At 47.3% G+C, this 22,043-nt stretch overlaps 2 protein-coding genes across 2 annotated transcripts in view; one reads left to right on the forward strand and one right to left on the reverse strand.

Annotated features, from left to right (window-relative positions):
- Window positions 1-2,576, reverse strand: part of nprl3 (NPR3-like, GATOR1 complex subunit) — a 5,772-nt gene extending 3,196 nt beyond the window's left edge. The window contains exons 1-2 of the mRNA XM_067976255.1: window positions 2,349-2,576; window positions 288-357 (exon numbers count right to left, since the gene is read on the reverse strand). Coding sequence (XP_067832356.1) covers window positions 288-357; window positions 2,349-2,466 — 188 coding nt within the window. The 5' untranslated portion in view covers window positions 2,467-2,576. The remainder of the gene's footprint in view (window positions 1-287; window positions 358-2,348) is intronic.
- Window positions 2,577-10,908: 8,332 nt separating this feature from the next.
- mecp2 (methyl CpG binding protein 2) overlaps window positions 10,909-22,043 on the forward strand; it is a 49,290-nt gene continuing 38,155 nt past the window's right edge. Inside the window, exon 1 of the mRNA XM_067976187.1 lies at window positions 10,909-10,970. Coding sequence (XP_067832288.1) covers window positions 10,939-10,970 — 32 coding nt within the window. The 5' untranslated portion in view covers window positions 10,909-10,938. The remainder of the gene's footprint in view (window positions 10,971-22,043) is intronic.

Genomic DNA, 22,043 nt, shown 5'->3' on the forward strand with positions numbered 1-22,043 from the left:
AGGCGTTAATGATGAAACCTCCAGGAATACGCCCAACCAGAGTTAGCAACCCTAGTACATCTCGGAGGCTGCCGGGGGGGGGGTTCCATTTGAAAACCCATTCGGAGCAGAATTCCACGTTCCCCCCCACCGGACTGTGCGTGAACCGTCACAGAACGCTGCTTGCAGACCGGGCTGCGAGTACACCTCGGGCTTTTTTTTTTTTTGCAGCTGTGGAACGGTCGCCTGAGACATCGCTGGGCTTTCGGGTTGGCGCCCGAGCGCGCGCGTCGACCCCCGGCGCTCACCTCGAGTCTCCGTCCTGGTCTTCCGCGCTCTCCGCCGTGCTGTGCAACGCGTAGGGACTGCTGGGCTTGCCTGCGGGGAGCAAATCAACGAGAGGGTGACACAGAGGGAGAGGGAAACATCACGTAAAAAGGGAGCCCATCGCTGCCGGTGGGCTCTCGTCCCCACACTGGGCGTTTGCCGTGGCTCAGTCGGGTAGCGTTCTCCCCTCAGAGTCCGAGGTGTCATGGGCTCGAGCCCCTACTCCGTAGACCCGAGCACATGATCCAGGCCGACGCTCCCCAGTGCGGTACAGAGGGAGTGCGCTGCACAGTCGGAGGTGCCGTCTTTCGGATGAGACGTTAAACCGCGTCCTCGCGGGGAGCGGCCCTCGGGTAAGTGCCGGGGGCAGATGGCGGCCAGCAGGTGTGCTGTGGGGCCGGGAAGAGGCTCCCAGCTCCACGGGAGAATCCAGAGAAGATCTTAAGCTTACCGCCTCTCCGTGGCGGCCGCTGCCAAGGCCCCATCCATGCCTGGAAAGCCCGAGTGGCCGCCTGAAAATCGTCCTGAGGCCAATGCGGAAAACGGGTGAGACGACGGTCAGTTAGGTGATCAAGTCCTGGAGTGGGGAGGGGGGGTGGAGCTCGAACCCACAATCTCCTGACTCAAGAGACGAGGTGGGACTGCTTACCAACCGTCACACGCGTCCATGCCTCAGATCCACAATAAAATCTACAAAATTAAATATCTCGCGTTAATCCTTCCAAAAAATAAATTCTGAACGGGGTCTCGCTCGCTCAGAGAAATTTGACTGGCGCGTATTTTGGGAATTTCTTGACGCCTGTTCCAGCTGTGAGCGAAGAGGGAAGTCACCACGTCATCCAGAATTTTGCAAAAGAGCCATCGGTACTTCTGCTGACTGCGGTTCTCCCTGAACTACGTCGGCTAACAGATTGGGGATCAGACAAGGAGGCTTCCTGAAAATATAATTAATATATAAACATTAAATAAAAGACTTGCATTTCTATAGCGACTTTTACGACCTCAGGATGTCTCAAAGCGCTTTACAGCCAATGAAGTACTTTTGAAGTGTAGTCATTGTTGTAATAAGAAATAGGAGCAGGAGTAGGCTAATCGGCCCCTCGAGTAACGTAGCACTCTGGCCTCCGAGTCAGAAATTACACCCCAAAGACTTGAGCATGTAATCTAGGCTGACACTCCCAGTGCAGTACTGAGGGAGTGCTGCACTGTCGGAGGAGCCGTCTTGCGGATGAAACTTTAAAAACAGAGGTGGACGCGGCAGCCAATTTGCGCACAGCAAGGTCCCACAAACAGCAATGCGATAATGACCAGATAATCTGTTTTAGTGCTGCTGGTCGAGAGATAAATACTGGCCCAGGACACCGGGGAGGACTCCCTTGCTCTTCTTCGAATAGTGTCACGGGATCTTTTACGTCCACCTCTGTTTCAAGATTCATCCGAAAGACGGCACCTCCGGCAGTGCGGCACTCCCTCAGTGGGCGTGCCGGCTTAGATTATGTGCTCAAGTCTTTGGAGTGTAACTTCTTACTCTGAGGCAAAATGCTACCACTGAGCCCAGGCTGACACTATATAAATATATATTTATATTCTATAATATTTAGTCTGTGGTCAAGCTTCAAAGTATCCCCTTTGTTGCAAAACACTAACAAGGGCCAGTCCTGCTGAGCTTTTCTAATCTGCAGTCTGAAACTTAAAAGCAGCTAAAACTGCCCTCTGATTGTGACTTCTTGGAACTCACAAGCGGTTCGAATGCAACTCGCCTATTTGGACTAATTCGTTCGCCCACTGGGGGTACTTGTGCGGTGGCCTTAAGGCCAGGACAGGTCACCCACCGTCCGAAGCAGCTCACAGCCCTGCCCCAGACTACCCACGAGCAACTTGTACCTGTGCACACACGATTCTACCACAGGGAGTGGGACGGATTGCAAACTTCCCCCACCCCCCATCTCCTTTTAAGCAATTCCTGTGTTTGCATTAAGTTGCAGTCAGTGTTTTTGCTGGTGGACTGAAGGGCTTGCCGGGCCCGGGCCCGGGCCACTTACTGGTCTGGGCTCCTTGCTGCTCCTGGTGGCGCTGGAAGGGGTACCTGAAGAGCAGCTTGTTGCCCCGGCTCCCGGAGCTCACCAGGATCACACTGATGGGGTTGGTGTCCTCCCCCATCCTGCATTCAACGCCCTTGCCCGCTTACACCGACTGAGCCGCCCCACAACTCCTGGGGGAGGGAGGGGGGGGGGGGGGGATAGACCATATTCATAACCCGGCGCGGCCGGAACTCCAACCGCTGACCTCTCAACCCGAATGTATCCACACTATTGTAGCAAATCGCTGACATTCACGTCGGCGTGCTCACGCCTTTAATACGCGATCGCGCGTTTTGTCTTTACGTGAGGGAAAGACTACATTCACCAGCATGCTGACTGGGAGAGGTTGCTTGTCTGCAGCAGCATTCCTTGGGTCAGGGTGGCAGAGGATGCTCATGTAGTGAAGATTACTAAAAAGCAGAGCTGTCATCATTGGGGGAACTGACTATGTGACACACTGTCACGGCAGCCCGCCTTGAACATGTCCAGTTGTCACGCTGCAAGGTGGATCCAAACAGCAGGCAGCTTTTAAGGTTCCTTTGACCCTCCTCCCCGCCAGCGGCCCTTCTTCGTGTTCAAGGGCCAAGTGGTGAGTGCGGATCTAACCTGGAACTTTTTCCTAGTTATGGTTCAGGGCCGCACCGCACCACGCTTACCCGGTGAACCGACAGGGGACGTTTAGGCCAAACTTTTAACCAAAAGTTGATGATTGTCACTCCTAATGAGTGACCCTTACATCGAGATGCATTGAGTCTGCACCACGGAAACAGGCCATTCGCCCCAACCGGTCCATGCTGGCACATGAGCCTCCTCCCTCCCTACTTCATCTACCTAACCCTATCAGCTTTTCCTTCTATTCCTGTCTCCTTCGTGTGTTTATCGAGCTTCCCCTTAAATGCATCTATGCTATTCCCCTCAACTACTCCTTGTGGGAGCGAGTTCCACATTCTCACCACTCTTTGGGTAAAGAAGTTTCTCCTGAATTGCCTATTGGATTTATTAGTGACTATCTTATATTTATGGCCCCTAGTTCTGGTCTCCCCTGCAAATTGGAAACATCTTCTCTACGTCTACCCTATCAAACCCTTTCATTATCTTAAAGATCTCTATCGGGTCACACCTCAGCCTTCTCTTTTCTAGAGAAAAGAGCCCCAGCCTGTTTAGTCTTTCCTGATAAGGATATCCTCTCCTTTTTGTTATCATCCTTGTGAATCTTTTTTTTGCACCTTCTCCAGTGCCTCTATATCCTTTTTATAATATGGGGACCAAAACTGTTCACAGTACTCCCAAGTGTGGTCTAACTAAGGTTCTATACAAGTTTAACACAACTTCTCTGCTTTTCAATTCTATCCCTCTAGAAATGAACCCCAGTGCTTGGTTTGCCATTTTATGGCCTTATTAACCTGCGTCGCTACTTTTAATGATTTGTGTGACTGCACCCCGAGATCCCTTTGTTTCTCTACCCCAATTAGAATCTTATTATCCAAGCAATATGTGGTCTCCTTATTGTTCCTACCAAAATGCACTATCTCACACTTGTCTATATTGAAATTCATTTGCCAGTTACATGCCCATTCTGCAAGTTTATGAATGTCTTCTTGCATTTTGTATTCTTGTATTCTTCCTTTGTATTAACTATACCCCTCAATTTCGTGTCGTCCACAAATTTTGGAATTGTACTTCTGATTCCCGAGTCCAAATCGTTGATGTAAATTGTGAATAACAATGGTCCCAGTGGAACACCACTTCCCACTTTTGCCGGTCTGAGCAACTACCCTTAACCCCTACTCTCTGTTTTCTGTTTTGTAGCCAGCTTGCTATCCATTCTGCCACCTGTCCCCTGACTCCACGTACTCTGACCTTAGTCATGAGTCTACAATGTGGTATCTTATCGAAGGCCTTTTGAAAATCCAAATATATTACATCTACTGCATTACCCTTGTCTACTCTTTCTGTTACTTCTTCAAAGAATTCAATAAGGTTGGCTAAGCATGACTTTCTCTTCTGAAAAAGAGGCTCCAATGTGATTTAGACAAGTTGGGTGAGTGGGCAAGAACATGGCAGATGCAGTATAACGTGGATAAATGTGAGGTTATCCACTTTGGTTGTAAAAACAGAAAGATAGATTATTATCTGAATGGTGATAGATTGGGAAAAGGGGAGGTGCAACGAGACTTGGGTGTCCTTGTATACCAGTCGCTGAAAGCGAGCATTCAGGTGCAGCAAGCAGTTCGGAAGGCGAATGGTACGTTGGCGTTCATTGCAAGAGTATTTGAGTACAGGAACAGGGATGTCTTACTGCAGTTGTACAGGGCCTTGGTGAGACCACATCTGGAGTATTGTGAGCAGTTTTGGTCTCTTTATCTGCGGAAGGATGTCCTTGCCATGGAGGGAGTGCAACGAAGGTTTACCAGACTGATTCCTGGGATGGCAGGACTGATGTATGAGGAGAGATTGGGTCGACTAGGCCTATATTCACTCGAGTTTAGAAGATTGAGAGGTGATCTCATCAAAACATATAAAATTCTAACAGGACTAGACAGACTAGATGCAGTGAGGATGTTCCCGATGGTTGGGGAGTCCAGAACCAGGGGTCACAGTCGCAGGATACGGGGTATGCCATTTAGAACCGAGATGAGGAGAAATTTCTTCACTCAGAGGGTGGTGAACCTGTGGAATTCTCTACCACAGAAGGCAGTGGAGGCCAAGTCATTAGATGTATTCAAGAAGGAGATAGATATATTTCTTAATGCTAAAGGGATCAAGGGATATGGGGAAAAAGCGGGAATAGGGTACTGAGTTAGACGATCAGCCATGATCATTTTGAATGGCGGAGCAGGCCCGAAGGGCCGAATGGCCTACTCTTACTCCTGTTTTCTATGAAATCCGTGCTGACTATTCTTTATTATATTTTCATTTTCTAGATGTTTTTCTATTACATCTTTGAGTAAAGATTCCATTATCTTCCCTACCACCAATGTTAAGCTAACTGGTCTATAGTTCCTTGGACTTTTTCTATCTACTTTTTTAAACATAGGAACAACATTAGCTGTCCACCAGTCCCCTGGCACTATTCCTTTTTCTAATGATATTTTATATATATGTAATAGTGCCTCTGCTACCTCTTCCCTAACTTCTTTTAATACGTGCTGATACAATCCATCCAGACCAGGGGTTTCATCCTCTTTTAAGTTTGCTTAGTTTATCAATTATCTCCCCCCCTTTCTATCTTGGTGGGTCTGGCAAAGTTACACGATGGAAGCTTGCTGAGGAGAGTGGTGCAAAGCTGGTTCATGCTCCTGGCCCCACTGTGCTGTTTAGCGTAGGCGGTGAGCACAAGCTAAGAGAGATTACACCTCTTCGTGGCCAGTTTGAGAGCAGTAATTTCGGAGGCTTGTGTTAAGTTAGCTCTGGTTAGTGGCAATTCTGTCTCTGGGTCAGCAATTTCAAGCCTCTTCCCAGGACTTGATTGACACCCAGCGCGGTGGTGAAGGAAAGTCGCTTTGTCTTTGGATGAGATGTTAAACCGAGCTCCTGTCTGCCTGTTGCAGTGGGTGTTAATGCTATAATGGGAAGAGATGGTTGTTATGATTTGGGCTTTCACCAAGCACTTTTATCTCAAAAAGGCTGTTTCAATAAACAGACCGTGTCTCCTAGGAACCAAGACTTGGACTCTTATACCTACTGTGCCTGAGAGACAGTGTGTTCAGGATTAACAATTATGCTTTTATTGTGATATTGGCCACTGGAAATCATGTGGGTTTCCCCCCCACTATCTTCTGTCTTCTCCTAAAGGCACCTTCTGACCAATGTATCTGGAATAAAACTAAGTCAGATTTATTTACAGGTAGAATAATACACAGAAGCGACAAAGCACAGAAAGAAACTAAAAGTACAATACTTAAAATAAAAAAGATAGAATCAATGCACAAGGTGTTAAAAGGTCCTTTTCTAGAAAGTATTTCTTGCAGAGTTCATCATGTAACAATGCTTTTGGATCAAACAGTATGTAAATATGGCAGCCAAATTGCACACAGCAAGGTCCCACAAACAGCAGTGAGATAAATAACTGGATAATCGCCAGTAACTTCCGTGGGCGTTCTCCCATTGTAACTTTGCTCGGTGATCGGGGAACATCTGCCGAAATCCCAGCCCGATCTGTTTTTGGTGGTGTTAGGTAAGGGAGGAACATTGGCCACGGACACCGGGAGAACTCCCCCTGCTCTTCTCCAAAGTACCGCGGAATCTTTTATGTCCACCTGAGAGTTCAGGAGGGGCCTCAGCTTGACATCTCACCCGAAAGACGGCACTGGCAGGGTTGGCCCGGGTTACGTGCTCAATTCTTTGGTGTGGGACTTGAACCCACAATCTTCGGACTCAGAGGCGAGCGCCAGGCTTGCCCAAGGTGTCCCTCGAGGTCAAAGTGCCATCTGACAATCGCCGTCCGGGATCACGTGGCCAATTCGGCAGGCCACTAATACCTGTGAAATTACGCTCCCCTTCACCACCTGATTGGAACACATGTTCACCACCAGATGGCAGCAGAGACGGGGTTTTTTTTTAAATATAGAAAAATATTTTTACAATGCGCCACTAGGTACAGGAAAAATAGAAACAGTTCAAAATAACACCCGCAGTAAATAATGCAGTAAATCTGGATAAAAATAAATGAATGGGTAGGGTGTGTTTCAGTTTCATTATATCTGTAACAGTGGTGGCTTTTTATTAACTGAACGACAGTCTTTTTTTTTAGTATCAGCAGTATCAGTGGTGTCGAGGTTGGGAAGGCCACTTGGCCCATTGAGCCTGTTCGTTCTGCCAGCCCTGGACAATCTGCACAGTCACAGCTCTCTGCTTTATTTATAGCCCGGTGGTGGCAAACGGGAGCCGAGCGGCTGTCTCGTTCTGCTGACTTTCTCAGACCCCGGCTGAGGCCTCGCGCCCTTTGCTCTCCCTGCTGCCGTGAACGGTGACGATGGCGGGCGCGGGGTCCGCGGCAGTCAGGAAAACGTGACTGCTGACTGCTCCAGGCCCTTCCTGCAACTCTCTGTGTGTGTGTGTGTGTGCTGGCAGTGGAGTGATTACACCGACAGCGTCTCCTCGGTAACTCTGCAGTGTGTGGCGGAACAGGAGTTATTCAGAAACAAATGTGTGCACAGTGTCGGCCGAATGAATATTTGTTTTGTCTTCCTCCAAATTTCTCCCCTCCTTTCCTAAGAGTGCTGATTTATGCTGGGTTAAACGCACCTCCCCAATGCAAAACCAAGCCATGCATATATATATATATATGATGTGGAGATGCCGGTGATGGACTGGGGTTGACAATTGTAAACAATTTTACAACACCAAGTTATAGTCCAGCAATTTTATTTTAAATTCACAAGCTTTCGGAGGCTACCTCCTTCCTCAGGTGAACGATTTCCACATCGTTCACCTGAGGAAGGAGGAAGCCTCCGAAAGCTTGTGAATTTAAAATAAAATTGCTGGACTATAACTTGGTGTTGTAAAATTGTTTACAATTATATATATATACACACTCATGTGTGCACACACACACGCATGCACACACACACACACACGTATACATGCGTGCATACACACACAGATGCACGCATACATACATGCATGCAAGCACACACACATACATACATACATGCATGCATGCACACGTACCAATATCCGAAAATGACGGGCAGGAAAAGACAAGGCCTCAGTTCAACATCTCATCCGAAAGACGGCACCTGCGACAGTGCAGTGCCTCCCTCAGCACGGGCACTGAAGTGTCAGCCTAGATTATGTGCTGAAGTTGCTGGAGTGGGACATGAACCCTCTTTTTTTTTGACCATTTCTGGGGGGAGGGTCCAGGAAGACCTCCCCCCTCCCCCCCCCACCACTACAAACCAGGTTTTTACATATTGGAGGCCGTCTGCAGTTTTTAATAGGCGGAGAAAAGTTTGGGGGATTACGAGGAGGAGAAAATATTAGCCTCAGGAGAATTTTGATTGTCGTTCTTTTTTTAAGAAGTAGTCTCGCTGACACATTGGCCCTGCGATCTGGTCTCCCTCCCCCGCGTTTGGCCATTCCTGTGGTGTGACCGACGGGGAGGGTCCCTCATGCTTCAGGAGCAGCTCTGGAGGAAACGGTGGTGGTTACAGCCGCAGCGACTTGAAGCAACATGCTGCATCGTCCATGTTTGCCTACGTAGCAGCAGTCACTGGGCTTCAGAGCGCTTTGGGATGATGCCAAGAGATGTATAAATGTAAGCCCTGCACCTTGCTTTTAGCGGTTCTTAAATTTCAACCAGCAAACAAAAGAATACACAGCTAGTTCAATGATGCCGAGGCAAGGAGAATGGCATGTTGACGTAAGGCAAGAAACAGTAAAACAGTGCGAAATTCCAGAAGATCAGAACGAGCGGTCTGAGAGACGGAGAGGGCCGGGCCACATGACTATCCAAACTCGGCGGGTCGGGAGCGACAGGCACCAGCCAACTGCCCACGAGGAGGCCCGGCCCGGCACGTCCCGTGGTCCACGGGAAACAAGGGACGTGTAGGTCGGCCGAGGGCCGGATGCAATTGCCAGCAAGAGTGGGTGAAGAAATGTGGACGGGTAAAGAGATTAGACCGCACGCCTGCCTGAAAAAAAAAAACAACAGCACAAACATCCAGAAGAAGAAGAGAAACTAATGTTTGTGGGGGTGGCGATGCACTGAGAGCCTACTCCGTAAATTAGGGGAAAAAAATTCTCTTTCTGAAAACATTCTCTTTATCCTGAATCAAAAGCAAAATACCGCGGATAAGGGAAGGTTCCGACGGAAGGTCCTCGACCTGAAACGTTAACTCTGTTTCTTTCTCCACCGGTGCCGCCTCACTTGCTGAGCTTCTCCAGCATTTTCTGTTTTTATCTCTTCATTCCCGAAGGTGCAGACTCCCGCCGGGGCGCAGTTTCATGGGTGTGGTCACGCTCCAGTCCCCGGGCTGCGGGTCTGAGCCCTGCCGCCGGGGTCTTGTACGCATAACCTAGGCTCGCGCGCCGGGGGAGCGCTGCCCTGTCGGAGGCGTAGCCCTGCAAAAAAAAAAAAATTCCCCCCTTCGAGTATTTATGGCTGATCCAGAGGGAACGAACCCTTTCCCCTGGAGAACTGTACCCCAGGAAGGAGACAGGGAATTGGATTAAAAATTGAAAAGGAGAAAATTTGCAGGGCTGTGGGGAAAAGGGCTGGGGAGGGGGATTATAATTGGATTAACTAGCTAATTAGCTAAAATAGATTTTAGCTATGAGGGAAGATTGGATAGGCCGGGGTTGTTTTCTTTGGAACAAAGGAGGCTGAGGGGAGATTTAATTGAGGTGTATAAAATTATGACGGGACTAGATGGAGTGAATAGGGAGGACCTGTTTCCCCTAGCAGAGGGCCCAGTGACCCGGGGGCATAGATTTAAAGTGATTGGTAGAAGGATCAGACGGGAGCTGAGGAGAATGTTTTTCACCCAGAGGGTGGTGGGGGTCTGGAACTCACTGCCTGAAAGGGTGGTAGAGGCAGAAACCCTCAACTCATTTAAAAAGTACTTGGGTGTGCACTTGAAATGCTGTAACCTACAGGGCTACGGACCAAGTGCTGGAAAGTGGGATTAAGCTGGCTGGCTCTTCTTCGGCCAGCACGGACACGGTGGGCCGAATGGCCTCCTTCTGCACCGTAACTTTCTATAATTCTATAACTCTTTCAAGCAAGTGCACCGCACTTTAGGAAAGATGTGAAGGCCTTAGAGAGAGTGCAGAAGAATGATTCCAGGGATGAGGGACGTTAGTTACGTGGTTGGACTGGGGAAGCTGGGGTTGTTCTCCTCGGAACAGAGACGGTTGAGAGGAGATTTGATCGAGGTGTTCAAAATCATGAAGGGTCTAGGACAGAGCAGATAGAGAGAAACTGTTCCCATTGGCGGAAGGGTCAAGAACCAGAGGGCGTAGATTTAAGGTGATCGGCAAAAGAACCAAAGGCGACATGAGGAAAAACTTTTTTTACGCAGCGAGTGGTTTATGATCTGGAATGCACTGCCCGAGGGGGCGGTGGGGGCAGATTCGATCATGGCCTTCAAAAGGGGAACTGGATACATATTTGAATGGAAAAAAAACTTGCAGGGCGACAAGGGGAAAGGGCGGGGGGGGGGGGGGGGGGGGAGCGGGACGGCTCTTGCATAGAGCCGGCGCGGACCTCGATGGGCCGAATGGCCTCCTTCCGTGCTGTAACCGGCCTACGATTCAAAGGGCCGGCACGGGCACGATGGGCTGAATGGCCTCTCTCCGCGCTGTGACTCGACCCGCCAATCAGAGATGAGGGAAACAAAGAGGGGGCGGGGCTTAGTATGATGGACGGGAGAGCGAGCGGGCGAGACGCCAGATCTCGCGATACTATGTTTGGCGCGGGGAGACGGGGAGCGAACACCCGCCCCCTCCCCCCGCCAAAACCTCCCTTCCCCCCCCCCCCTTTTACCACCAAAAACCTCGCGATATTTCGGCGGTTTTGCCGGTGTGACGCGCTAGAAATAATTTGAAAATGGCCGCCGCGCCGAGCGGAGGAGAGAGGCTGTGAGTACGGGGGGAGAGGCAGCAGGAGAGAGCGGGGCCGGACGGGAGAGGAACGAGGGCCTGCGGGGCGGGGAGGGTGGAAGGAGTGCGAGCGCTGGGGACGGTGGTGAGAGGACCGGGCTGTGGAGGGAGGGAGGAAGGAGGGGAGGGGGGGGTGTGAGGCGGAGAAAGGCCCGGACTTCAATGAGGGGAGGAGGAGGAGGGTGTGTGTGTGTGTGTGGAAGAAGGGGACGGAATAATAATCGGAGGGTTTTAAAAAAAAACTGGCTTAAAATAAAGAGCGAGGGAGGAGGTAAGAAAAGAGCCCGGGAGGGAGGGAGGGAGGGAGGGAGGCGGAGAGAAAGAGGCCGATGCTTCGCACTTACCCGCTGCCGGCGGTTGGAGAGAGCGCGAGCGAATAGAAGAAAAAGGGGGAGGGAGGGAGGGGGGGGGGGGGAAAAATAACGGCCGCGCTGAGCGCGAGCCGGGTCCTTAGCAACCAGTCCCGGGCACTCGGAGAGCCCCAGCAACAACCTCCTGTCAATCAAAACCTGCAAGCTCGTGCTAATCATCTACCCACCATCGTTGCAAATGTTAATGTCCCAACCCCTTCCCCCCCCCCCTCAATACTTCGCCCCTAAAGAAAGTTTGTGTGGGGGGGGAAGGGGGGTTGAATTAATGTTATTAATTTTTAAAAAACATATATATATCTTACATAATTCTGGGAGCTTCCTTCCCTCCCTTAAAAAAAAAATGACTGGCAGTATTGTTGACTGATCGTAGCAAATCGATTCGACTCTGAAACGAGACGAGGGAGCACCTCGGACAAAGTTTGGACGCAGGCGTCGACCGCTCCGTTCCGAGCGGCTTGACGCCTGCCTCGCGGTGGCGTTTCCTTTTTTTTAGTTTCAAAAAAAAAAGAAAGGCTGGCGCACGAGGGCGCAGAGCGGGCGCACGTTGTCGTCGCCCAGGTCGTCGCTAGCCTCTGATGGTATTTTCGCTTTGCGCGTCTGGCTGTGTCGTGGCAAGCGTTGTTTTTTGTATGCGTAAAATATGTCTAAAAATATATGTCTGCAACCAGAGGATACAGATTTAAGGTAATTGGCAAAAGAACCAGAGATGAGATGAGGAGAATTTTTTTTACGTAGCGAGTTATGATCTGGGATGCACTGCCAGAATGGGTGGTGGAAGCAGGTTCAGTAATAACTTTCAAAAGAGAATTGGCTAAATACTTCAATGGAAAAAAAAATTGCAGGGTACGTATATTTATTTTTTATATATACATATAATATATACACACACATATACATACATCTGGCTATGTCACAGCAAACTTTGTTTTTTTTATATATTTTTTTTATATATATTTTTGCTTTGTGTCTCCAGCTGTGTCATGGCAGATTCTGTATCTATTTTTATATATATATTATGTGTATGTATAATATATAGATACATGATTTTACATAATGCTGTTTTTTAATCTCTGCAGAATGTAGTTATAGCGGTGCTTTTTTTTCTGTTTGACGCATCATAACATTATTATAGATCGAACATATCATTTTAATAAAGGTGCGCAATTTGTGCTTTTTCAATTTATTTTGTCACCACATCTCTTTCCCCCCCCCCCGCCCCCTTCCACCAGTGATTAGGATTTTTAAAACATTATTACTGTTGCTTTGTTTACTCTGTGAGCAGCATCGTTGCCATTAAAGAAAACTGCGCGTGTTTCTTTTTGTCACGATTTAATAAAAGTCGCAAGATTTACGGAAATATAAAGTTCAGATGCGGACCAGCAATGTTTGGTGCGTAGAAATTTTTAAATGGTTCAAATAATATCGTTTGATGTATCTGTGCCACTGGTGTAAGTTCATCTTCCCTATGATGATGTGAAAGTTCAGTAGGCACGTCCATCGCAAATTGCAAGCGGTCAGTCTGTGGCAGATGATTGGCGCCGCTCACAATCCTGTGAATGACGGAAAAAATACTCTTTGAATCGTCCCTGTGATTTGGAGGGGGCGGGGAAAATTGAAAGTCGTGCCACGGTTAGTTGGGAAAAAGTAAGAAATGTTTTTGTTTTACACCACAGCTGAAGTGGTAGAAATGAAATGGTTTGAGAGCCTCGTTTATGAGACACCCGTTACGCATCAGTTATGCCGAAAACAGTTGGCTACTGATCTGTCTGTCGAATAAAATGTGGAGAGATTGAGGCACTCCGCCTTGCAGACATGGCGCTGGGGGGGGGGGAAACATACATCTACCCCACTGAACTAGAATACTCCCTACCGACGCTGGGAGTCAGCACATGCCCAAGACCATCCTGTCTTCCATACTTGTAGATGAATGGCTTGCGAGTGGTGGGAGAGCACAAATAATCAGGCACGTTTCTTTGCCCCCCTCCCAGTTTTACTACAGACCGGTTCCAGGCTATTTATCAATTGGATATTCACAACTGATCCTGCTCTTGTCCACACACGTGCATTTAGCACAGCTTACGTTATTTTAAAATAGCCAGTTGGTGCACTGATATCGTGGCATAGAAGTGCTTGGACCCTGTTTACACCTGCAATAGCTATCCTCTTAAGGTAGGTTCCTGGTTTCTATTCCTGCAGTAGGGGAAAGAGCATAGGTAGTTCCCCAGAGGACGGAAAATCTGAAGGATGAATCAACCCCGCGCCTTGTGCATCTCTCTGCCACTTGCTAAAGGTTCCGGGCAGATCGGCGTCTCATTCTGTGTGGGTGGGTGTGGTGGGAGGAAAAAACAGTTCCTTTTTCTGATGACCCTTTCACATGTTTAGCGAAACGTTTCCTTTGAATGTAGCTTGCAGCTCTTGTAATGTCCTGTAGAACTCGGAGGCCCCAACCCGTGTAGACCAGGAGATCCCAAGATCAGTCCTCTCCCCATCTGCACTAAAATAGCTGATCTCGGCACTTGGTGTGTTCCAGTTGGCCTCAATATATTTTATATTAGAAAGTCTGGAGAGGTTGGGGCAGTCTATCTCAAACACTACAGTGTCCAGGATGCCCACTCTTGAACGATGAGTAATTCTTACTGGAAATGTAGGCTATGGATTTAGTCGGGTGTGACTGTGATGCCCTCTATGGTCGAGTAGGCTACTGATGCCTGAACCCTTTGTTCGGACACAAAGAACGGCCACTTGAGTAAGGTACTGGAGGGGGCTCTCGGCTTCTGTGGAACTGTAGTTAAGAAAAGTCGCCACCTTGTGAGAGGAGGGGGAAGCAACTTTTATCAATGAATTTTGAGAAGAAAATGACCAGAATCTGCCTTTTTTTTTGTAATTGTTAATTTTCAGTAATCAATTTGATTTTTTAATGTTGGATATGGAGGAGAAACCGATTTTGCTGCAATACATGCTGTTCTTGCGTTTTATGGTGAGGAAACTGCATTTTCTGGAAAAATAATTGGGATTCTGGAATAATGTAATTGTTGGTTTAGCGTACTAATTGAGGGAGAGAGGAAGAGGCTGCGTACCGCTTGGATTCAGTGAGTCTTATCACAACCTATATAGAACTTTTTATTGGGTAGTACTTCCAACTCCCCAGCCTTTTCGGTTTTAATTCCTCCTGTACAATTTTGTGCATGGCATTTCTAACATCAAGAAGCCTGATCATTAAGATTTTTGTTAGAGCAGCTGCATGTATGGGGGATGGGGAAGGGAAGAGAGAGTTTTTATTTTAATTTCCCCTCTTTCTGAAATGCACGGGTGGTTCAAGACTTACACCTTTTAGATCATCCCCCTTCCTTTCACGAAGGCGGTGGCTCCTTGCTTTGGGATGTGGTTCTGTGGTCATTGTTCACCCTGTGGTCTCTTGTCCAAGTATCCATTCTTCATGTAAGCTTTGATGGAGAGTGATTGCAAGCTTGTCAATCATGTAAGGATTTCCAATGCAGTCCCCACGCACATGCAGTTTCCAGCAAGGGTCACTGATCAAGTGTTGAAACCCTGGCTGATTTGTCTTACCCACCCCATATCCCAAACTCAGTGATACTGAAGCCAATCGTGGCATCCAAAGTGCTGATCTGGCTGAGATTAGCAAGTGGCACAGACTAAGGTTTCAAAGCCCGTCTTTCTTGGTCTGTGCGGATCAGCGATTCACAGGATAACCTTGCTGAGCTGTCAGGGGAGCCCTGAGCTCTTTTTCTTTAAAAACAATTCTGGAAAGAAAGTTTTGTCACAGAAGTGGCTTGGCTAGTTGTCTCTCGCACTGTGAGTTTACTTGAGACTGCAGTATCTTTCCTGTGCTGGTAGAGAAATGTTGGGACTTTAAAGTAGAGAAGTATTGTAAACTTTGAAAAAAAATTATTAATGAATCATGGAAAATTTAAGGCACAGAAGGAAGCCATTCGGCCCATCGTGTCCGAGAAATGGGAATGGCGGTTGGGGACCTATAACTGACCTCAGCACCCCTGCACCAGGGAGGGGGTAAAAAATCATTCTGGACTGCACGCTTCTGATCAGTTGATGGAAAGTGTGTGTGGATGTCAGTTGAGGCCCGGGTTAGGCCCAACTTTGATCTGTAGTCCAGCAACCTACCAACGCTTAACCTACAAGTCTGTCACGTGAAGAGCAGTTCTTGGGTGGGGTCATAGAGGTTGGCAATGCATGAAGCAGTGCAGCTCAAACATGATGTAGCACCTTCAGGAGGGAACAAAAGTAGTGGAAGAATTAAATTTTCATGCGTTTGAGCCTGCAGAATTTTGTGTGTGGTTGGATGTGTGCAGAGTCTATGTAAGCTCCCCTCGCAACAACTACTTGCATTTATATTGTGCTTTTTAACGTAGTAAAACGTCCCAAGGTGCTTCAAAGGAGCGTTATCCAACAAAATTTGACACCAGGCCACATAAGGAGGTATTAGGACAGGTGACCCAAAGCTTGGTCAAAGAGTTAGGTTTTAAGGAGCGTTTTAAAGGAGGAGAGGTTTAGGGAGGGCATTCCAGAGCTTAGGGCCTAGGCAGCTGAAGGCACGGCCGCCAATGGTGGAGCGATTAAAATCGGGGATGAGCAAGAGGCAAGAATTGGAGGAGCGCAGAAATCTCGGAGGGTCCCAGGGCTGGAGGAGGTTACAGAAATAGGGAGGGATTTGAAAACAAGAATGAGAATTTTAAAATTGAGGCGTCCCCAGTCCGGGAGCTAGTGTAGGTCAGCGAGCACAGGGGTGATGGGAGAATGGGACTTGGTGCGATACGGGGGCAGCAGAGTTTTGGATGCGCTCAAGTTTATGGAGGGTGGAAGATGGGAGAGCATTGGAATAGTCCAGTCTGGAGGTAAGAAAGGCATGGATGAAGGTTTCAGCAGCAGATGAGCTGAGGTAGGGGCGGAGACGGACAATTTTACGGACGTGGAAGTAGGCGGTCTTGGTGATGGAGCGGATATGTGGTCGGAAGCTCATCTCGGGGCCAATTAGGATGCCAAGGTTGCGAACGGTCTGGTTCAGCCTTAGACAGTGGCCATGGAGAGGGATGGAGTCGGTGGCTAGGGAACGGAGTTTGCGGCGGGGACCAAAGACAATGGCTTCAGCCTTCCCAATATTTAGATGGAGGAAATTTTTGCTTATCCAGTACTGGATGTCAGACGCGCAATGTGACAAATGAGAGACACTGGAGGGGTTGAGGGATGTGGTTGTGAGGTAGAGCTGGGTGTTGTCAGCGTACGTGTGGAATCTCGCAGTGTAACACTAGTCAAGCGCATTAATCCCTTTTTGGTTTATACAGATTGACATTTTTACAAATTAAGCCTTTAAGGTGCAATTGTACATGATTATTCTGAGACAACTGTTGTAGTAGGGGCAGAGAGTTGTTAGTGGACAAGATGTTGCTGAGTTCCTTGATAAACAGGTTTTGTTCTGTTGCTCCATGGTTTTCAAGATAAATTGTAGGAGTGTAACCATGCATGGGGCCCCATTAATGGCTTTTAAGAATTTAAGGTTTTACTGTGCATTAATACCCACTTTTGACTGCCTGTAATTTTTTTTACAGTGGACGAGATTCTTCTATAAATTGTTTGCTCCGTTCCTTTTGCTTTTAAGACTCTATGGGAGCATCCACTCACAGCCTCCCCACAGTGACACCATTGAGATCAGAAGCATGGCATGCAGAGGATTGTGGATGTGAACCCACATCCTGCCAGCTTGTGATGTGGCTCAGTGGCCTCTGGCATGCTGTGCCATTGCACTGTATCGAATCACCTGCGTCTTATCTAATTATTTGTGGTTCTGCGTGCATTAAATGTCTGTAATTTGAAGAAATATTCTCTGTTTTCAGGTTTGTATCGTCATGTACCATTCTCTGACTAAAATGGCGAGCTCTCTGTAAATAGCTGCTAGTTGGTGTGCAAGAGCAGTTCAGAGTGACTCTTCCTCCTTTCTAAATATATTTTTAAAAATTCTGGTAGCCCAATTTAGAATGGGAAATTCCTGTTTGACGAATCAAGTGTGTGACCCGTTGTTTAGTACATTTGGGCGTACCAATGTGTTGTGTTCAACATGCTGCTCAAAAGAATGTCATCGGTAGAATTGTACACAGTTCTCCAGGGCCTCGTCTTCGGTAAAATATTGACTTAATATTTAGCTAAAGATTGTTTTAGCTGCGCCCGATCCTGCCCTTCCCTGACGTACACAGGTGCACTCTTTCCAGCAGGAGCAGATAGCGATCTCGAGCTCTGACTGATTTTTTTTCCTTCTTAGCCAAGTGGTGTTCAGGTTACTTTTACCACAACTAACAGCCACCATTTTGAGATTTAAAAAAAATAATTCTTGGAATGTGGGTGCCGCTGGCAAGGCCGGCATTTATTGTTCATCCCTGGTTGCCCTGAGAAGGAGATGGTACAACTGAAGGCAGTTAAGAGTCAACCACAATGGTGTGGGTCTGGAGTCACATACAGGCCAGACTGTCAGCTTCATGGTCATTTTTACCAGAATTTTCAAACTGAATTTAAATTCCCAAACATGGTGGAATTTGAACTCTCACTCTCCGGATTACTAGTGCAATAACACAATCACTACACTACTGTAACCTTGTAACTCAGTAAAGACCCATAACCCTTCATGTCTGATTGGGTCAGTTCTACACCAATTACTTACAAAGGTTGTCTTTTGTTCCTGGTATAGTGGACTTATTTTCTGTTGTCTCACCAATTTTCCCTTGCCCCTTTCTGCCTCTCCAGAGGGGATATTGTTCCGCAGGTACCCTCCAGTACTTTTCATAAGTGACCAGGCAATAAGTGTCAGCAGGCTGATCGATCTGGGGAGCAACCCAGCCGCACCCAATGCTGCCTTCGTTTAACGTTCACGTATGAACATCTTCTAGCTGAGGCCGGAACTCTGGTTTAATTTTCTTTCCCTAACCCAGGTGCACTGAGGCCAATTGTAGGGCCTGCCACGACTGAGATCTTCTAAATTAGCACCAAGCAGGCGGGGGCCACGTGACGTTCCTAGCACGATATTAATAAACCAGTAATCCGCCTAGCTTGTCGCCTTGACTAGTGAAGATGTGGAGAGATTTCAGAAAGGGTACAATATAACTTTAAACCCTCCACCCCTGTTCATTTGTTGGTATCTTAGGAAGATTAAAATATTCCTGTTCAGTATTCTCTTTTTAAAAGTTGCCAGAATCTATCTCTCGGGCTTTGCTCATTTGAACCTAGTGGGTTTCTGTGGTGAGATGTTTGATGATAGCAGGAAAATGTGACGTTTGTTAAAGGCATTTGTGACGTTGCTGCTGGTGTAGAGAAATAATCTGCGACTGAATACTGGGAAATTGTGCATCTAGTCAATATATAATAACCGCCAACACGGAGAGCAAGCAATTGAACTTGTCCGATGGCCCTAGGGGGTAAAGTCGTCACAGTGTGATATTGAGCCGTACCGAAAGATAGTCTCAGGTTCAACTTCCTTGTTTGTGTTGCGTTGGCACAATTGGCTGGGTGTCGATTTTTGTCTGATTAACCCTTCTCTGAAGCACTTTGGGATGTTTTTCTATTTTACAGGCCTATCGTAAATGCAAGTTGTTGCTGATTCCGCACTGCTGGGAAGTTTTTTCAGGGGCAGTGGAGAGAGTGGAATGGTGGATGTGCCTGATTGTAGTTTCTCCCCCTCCCCAATGTTCCGTTTGAGATCGGGAATTCAACCAAAATAGTTATTTTTTTCCCACCAATTTTTCCTCCCCTCCACTCATCACTTGACTTCTTGCTGGGGAGCAGTTGTATAGGTGCTGAGTGCCGTCCGGTGCCTCACCTAAGTGACTGTGAATCCAGAATGTTGAGTGTCAACAAACTTAGATCGCACGAGGGTATTGCAGCTAAGCCAGACCTGGTCTCTCTCTCTGTGGCTGGTTTTCCCCTCCCTAACCAAGAAGGGGTGAGGCGCACCATAGCACTTTTACCACAGCGCTGAGATTTAAGTGTTGTAGCACAGACCAGGCATTGAATCTGGAATTTCCTGCTCTGTATGACTCACTCTCTTGCTGAGCCATTGTGGGAGCCCCGAGCAAATTATTTATAATGTGAAAATATTTCAGCTTTTCAGTGACTAAATCTGTAGCTGCATTTGTTTACTATCTTTCTCTTTGTTGTTATGGAAATTTGCCTGAGGTGTTTCTCTCCAGGGGTGGGCGACTTAGAGAAGATATTTGAAGATTTAAAAAAAAATACAATCCAAGAACCATTTCCGTAAATATTGCAAGGGCCATGAATTGGGGTCGGGGGGAGTAAGGAGGCTTCCTGTAGGCACCATGTCCCAATGTACTGTTCATAAAATTTCTCCGATCTTGTATTTCACCAAGCATCTTTGAAAGGGCAATTAAAGATGCTTTTTTTTGGATTTAAAATTTGTCATGCCCATGCTCTGCTGTGGAATTGTAGAATGCGTGTTCACGGTATGGATTCTCTGAATGTGAGGGGTGGAAAGGATGTCTGCCCTTTGTCTTGGATGGAATCTGATGTGTAACATGGGGGGCTGGGGGGAGACAAAGGAAGAGAAACAAGAGTAGAAACTCTGTTTAAACCGTTGCAGTTGAAAACAAAAATGGAGTGTGGTTTGTTCGATCAGCTGCATAAACATATGGTTTGCAGTAAAGATATGCAGAGCTCCTGTTAATTTTTTGCACTTTAAACTGTTTGTGTTTGGTTTTTAAACTTGCACGCTGCAATTTCTATTCCCCCCTCTTCAATGTTGTCCTGTTCTATCCTGATGCTGGGTATAGTTCCATTTGGGTCTGCTCCCCCCCCCCCCCCCCCACCCCCCACCCCCACCCCCCCCATACCTCACCCAAGTGAGTAAGGCCAGAAGTGACTTGACAACTTCTTTGAACGTTTTACAGCAACAATTGCTGGATTATGAGCGGGAACCATGGCTGATTTCTCCTTACCACCACCCCCCCCGCCCCCACCACCAGTGCAGGGATGTTAAAGCCACTTGCATTTCTGTCCATTGCTCTATCTGACCTGGGGTCTGCTTGTTCTGGCTGTTTCAGTTCCACACCATGAAAATCAGACCATAAACTCCAGTTAAATTTCAGCAGATAAAAACATCTGCAGGTTTCCAACAATATGAATGGTCAATGGCGTGCTGCGAGGAGATGCCCACAGAAGGCCGGATGCTTTTCCCTTGAAGAGGGAGGGAAATGAGGGAGTGAGTTTATTACCTTCCAAGAGGTATACTGGCGGAGACCTCTGACTTGATTGGCTGGTCTGTAGCGACCTAATTACGGGAGAAAGTAAACTCATTACTCTCTCCCACCACCTCAAAAATTATGACGAGATGCTTCCATTGAAATGCAAAAACCATCAGTTCGTTCTAAATGTGCCACATGCAGAGCGCTTTAATTAAAACATTTTTTCTGATATACAGTGGAAATGTGCTTGATGCACATTATGTATGTAAATAGGACCAGCAGGGCTCGAAATTAAAATCCCCAGTCTGCTCATCCAAAACTGTGCATTTTATCAACTCTCTGTGGATTAGAGTGGGAATGTGACTGGTTGGATGGAATAGAGATGGGATTCTAGTGAAGTAAAAAGAGAAATGGTGAATGCAGGAAAAGCACAGCAGGTCAGCATCTGAAAATGAAAGGTAGGTTAACATTTCGGGTGTAGTCCCCATTCAGTTCTGATGAAGCGTTCCAGCCAAGATGTTAATCTTTCTCTTTAAGCTGCTAACTGAACTATGTGCTGCCAGCAGTTTCTGTTTTATTTTATTACTGATGTCAGCTCCTGCTCACTGTGCCCTTTGGAACGGTTACTTGCTGTAAAATGAGGTATAAAAGTCACACTTTTTAATGTATGCCTGGCTGGTTGAAAAATCTTCAAATCTAATGCACAAGTCAGACTCTTGCAGTTGCAGGTCATAAGTAGCTGTGTACTGGTGCAATCTGTACACAGGAATTTATGCCTGGATTTTACTACATTTAGACAGCAGCATTCGACCTGGAGTATTGCAGAAAACCATTTGATGTGGGTTTGAGGTAGGCTTTTTTGTTGAAAGTAGTTTTTATTTTCTCTCCTTTGTCATCCACAAGAAGGAAAGATGTGAGGTTTTTTGCATTTATATAGCACCTTATCACGTGTCTCAAACATTTCATACACTGAGCTATTTTGAAGTGTACTGACTGTTGTGTAGGCAAACTCAGTGGCCATTTCGCACACTGCAAGTTCCCACAAAACAACAATGAAATGAATGACCCATTAATCTGTTTTGTGGCAGTAATATGTTGAGGTAGAAATGTTGGCCAGGACACTGAGAACATGCTGCTCTTTGGATAGTGCCACGGGATCATTAATATCTGCCTGAACAGGCAGGTGGAGTCTAGGATTAACATCTCTTCCAAAGGAGGATGCCTCCTCCCTCAATACAGCACTGGAATATCTGCTCAATTAGTGTGTCCCTGATAATGGAGCTTGAATCGAAAACCTACTGGCTCAGAGCTACAAATGCTAGCAACCGAGCTAAGCTAACCGTCTGAGCTAAATGGGCAACTTCGCACCACGGTTTGCCATTGCAGCTGCTTAGCCGACTGCTGCAAGCTACGAGTGACTCTTGGATGACATTCCCTTCTTGTAGGGAAGTTGGCGGCTTCCCACC

Source organism: Heptranchias perlo, chromosome 45 (assembly GCF_035084215.1).
Source record: "Heptranchias perlo isolate sHepPer1 chromosome 45, sHepPer1.hap1, whole genome shotgun sequence".
Classification (NCBI taxonomy): Eukaryota; Metazoa; Chordata; class Chondrichthyes; order Hexanchiformes; family Hexanchidae; genus Heptranchias; species Heptranchias perlo.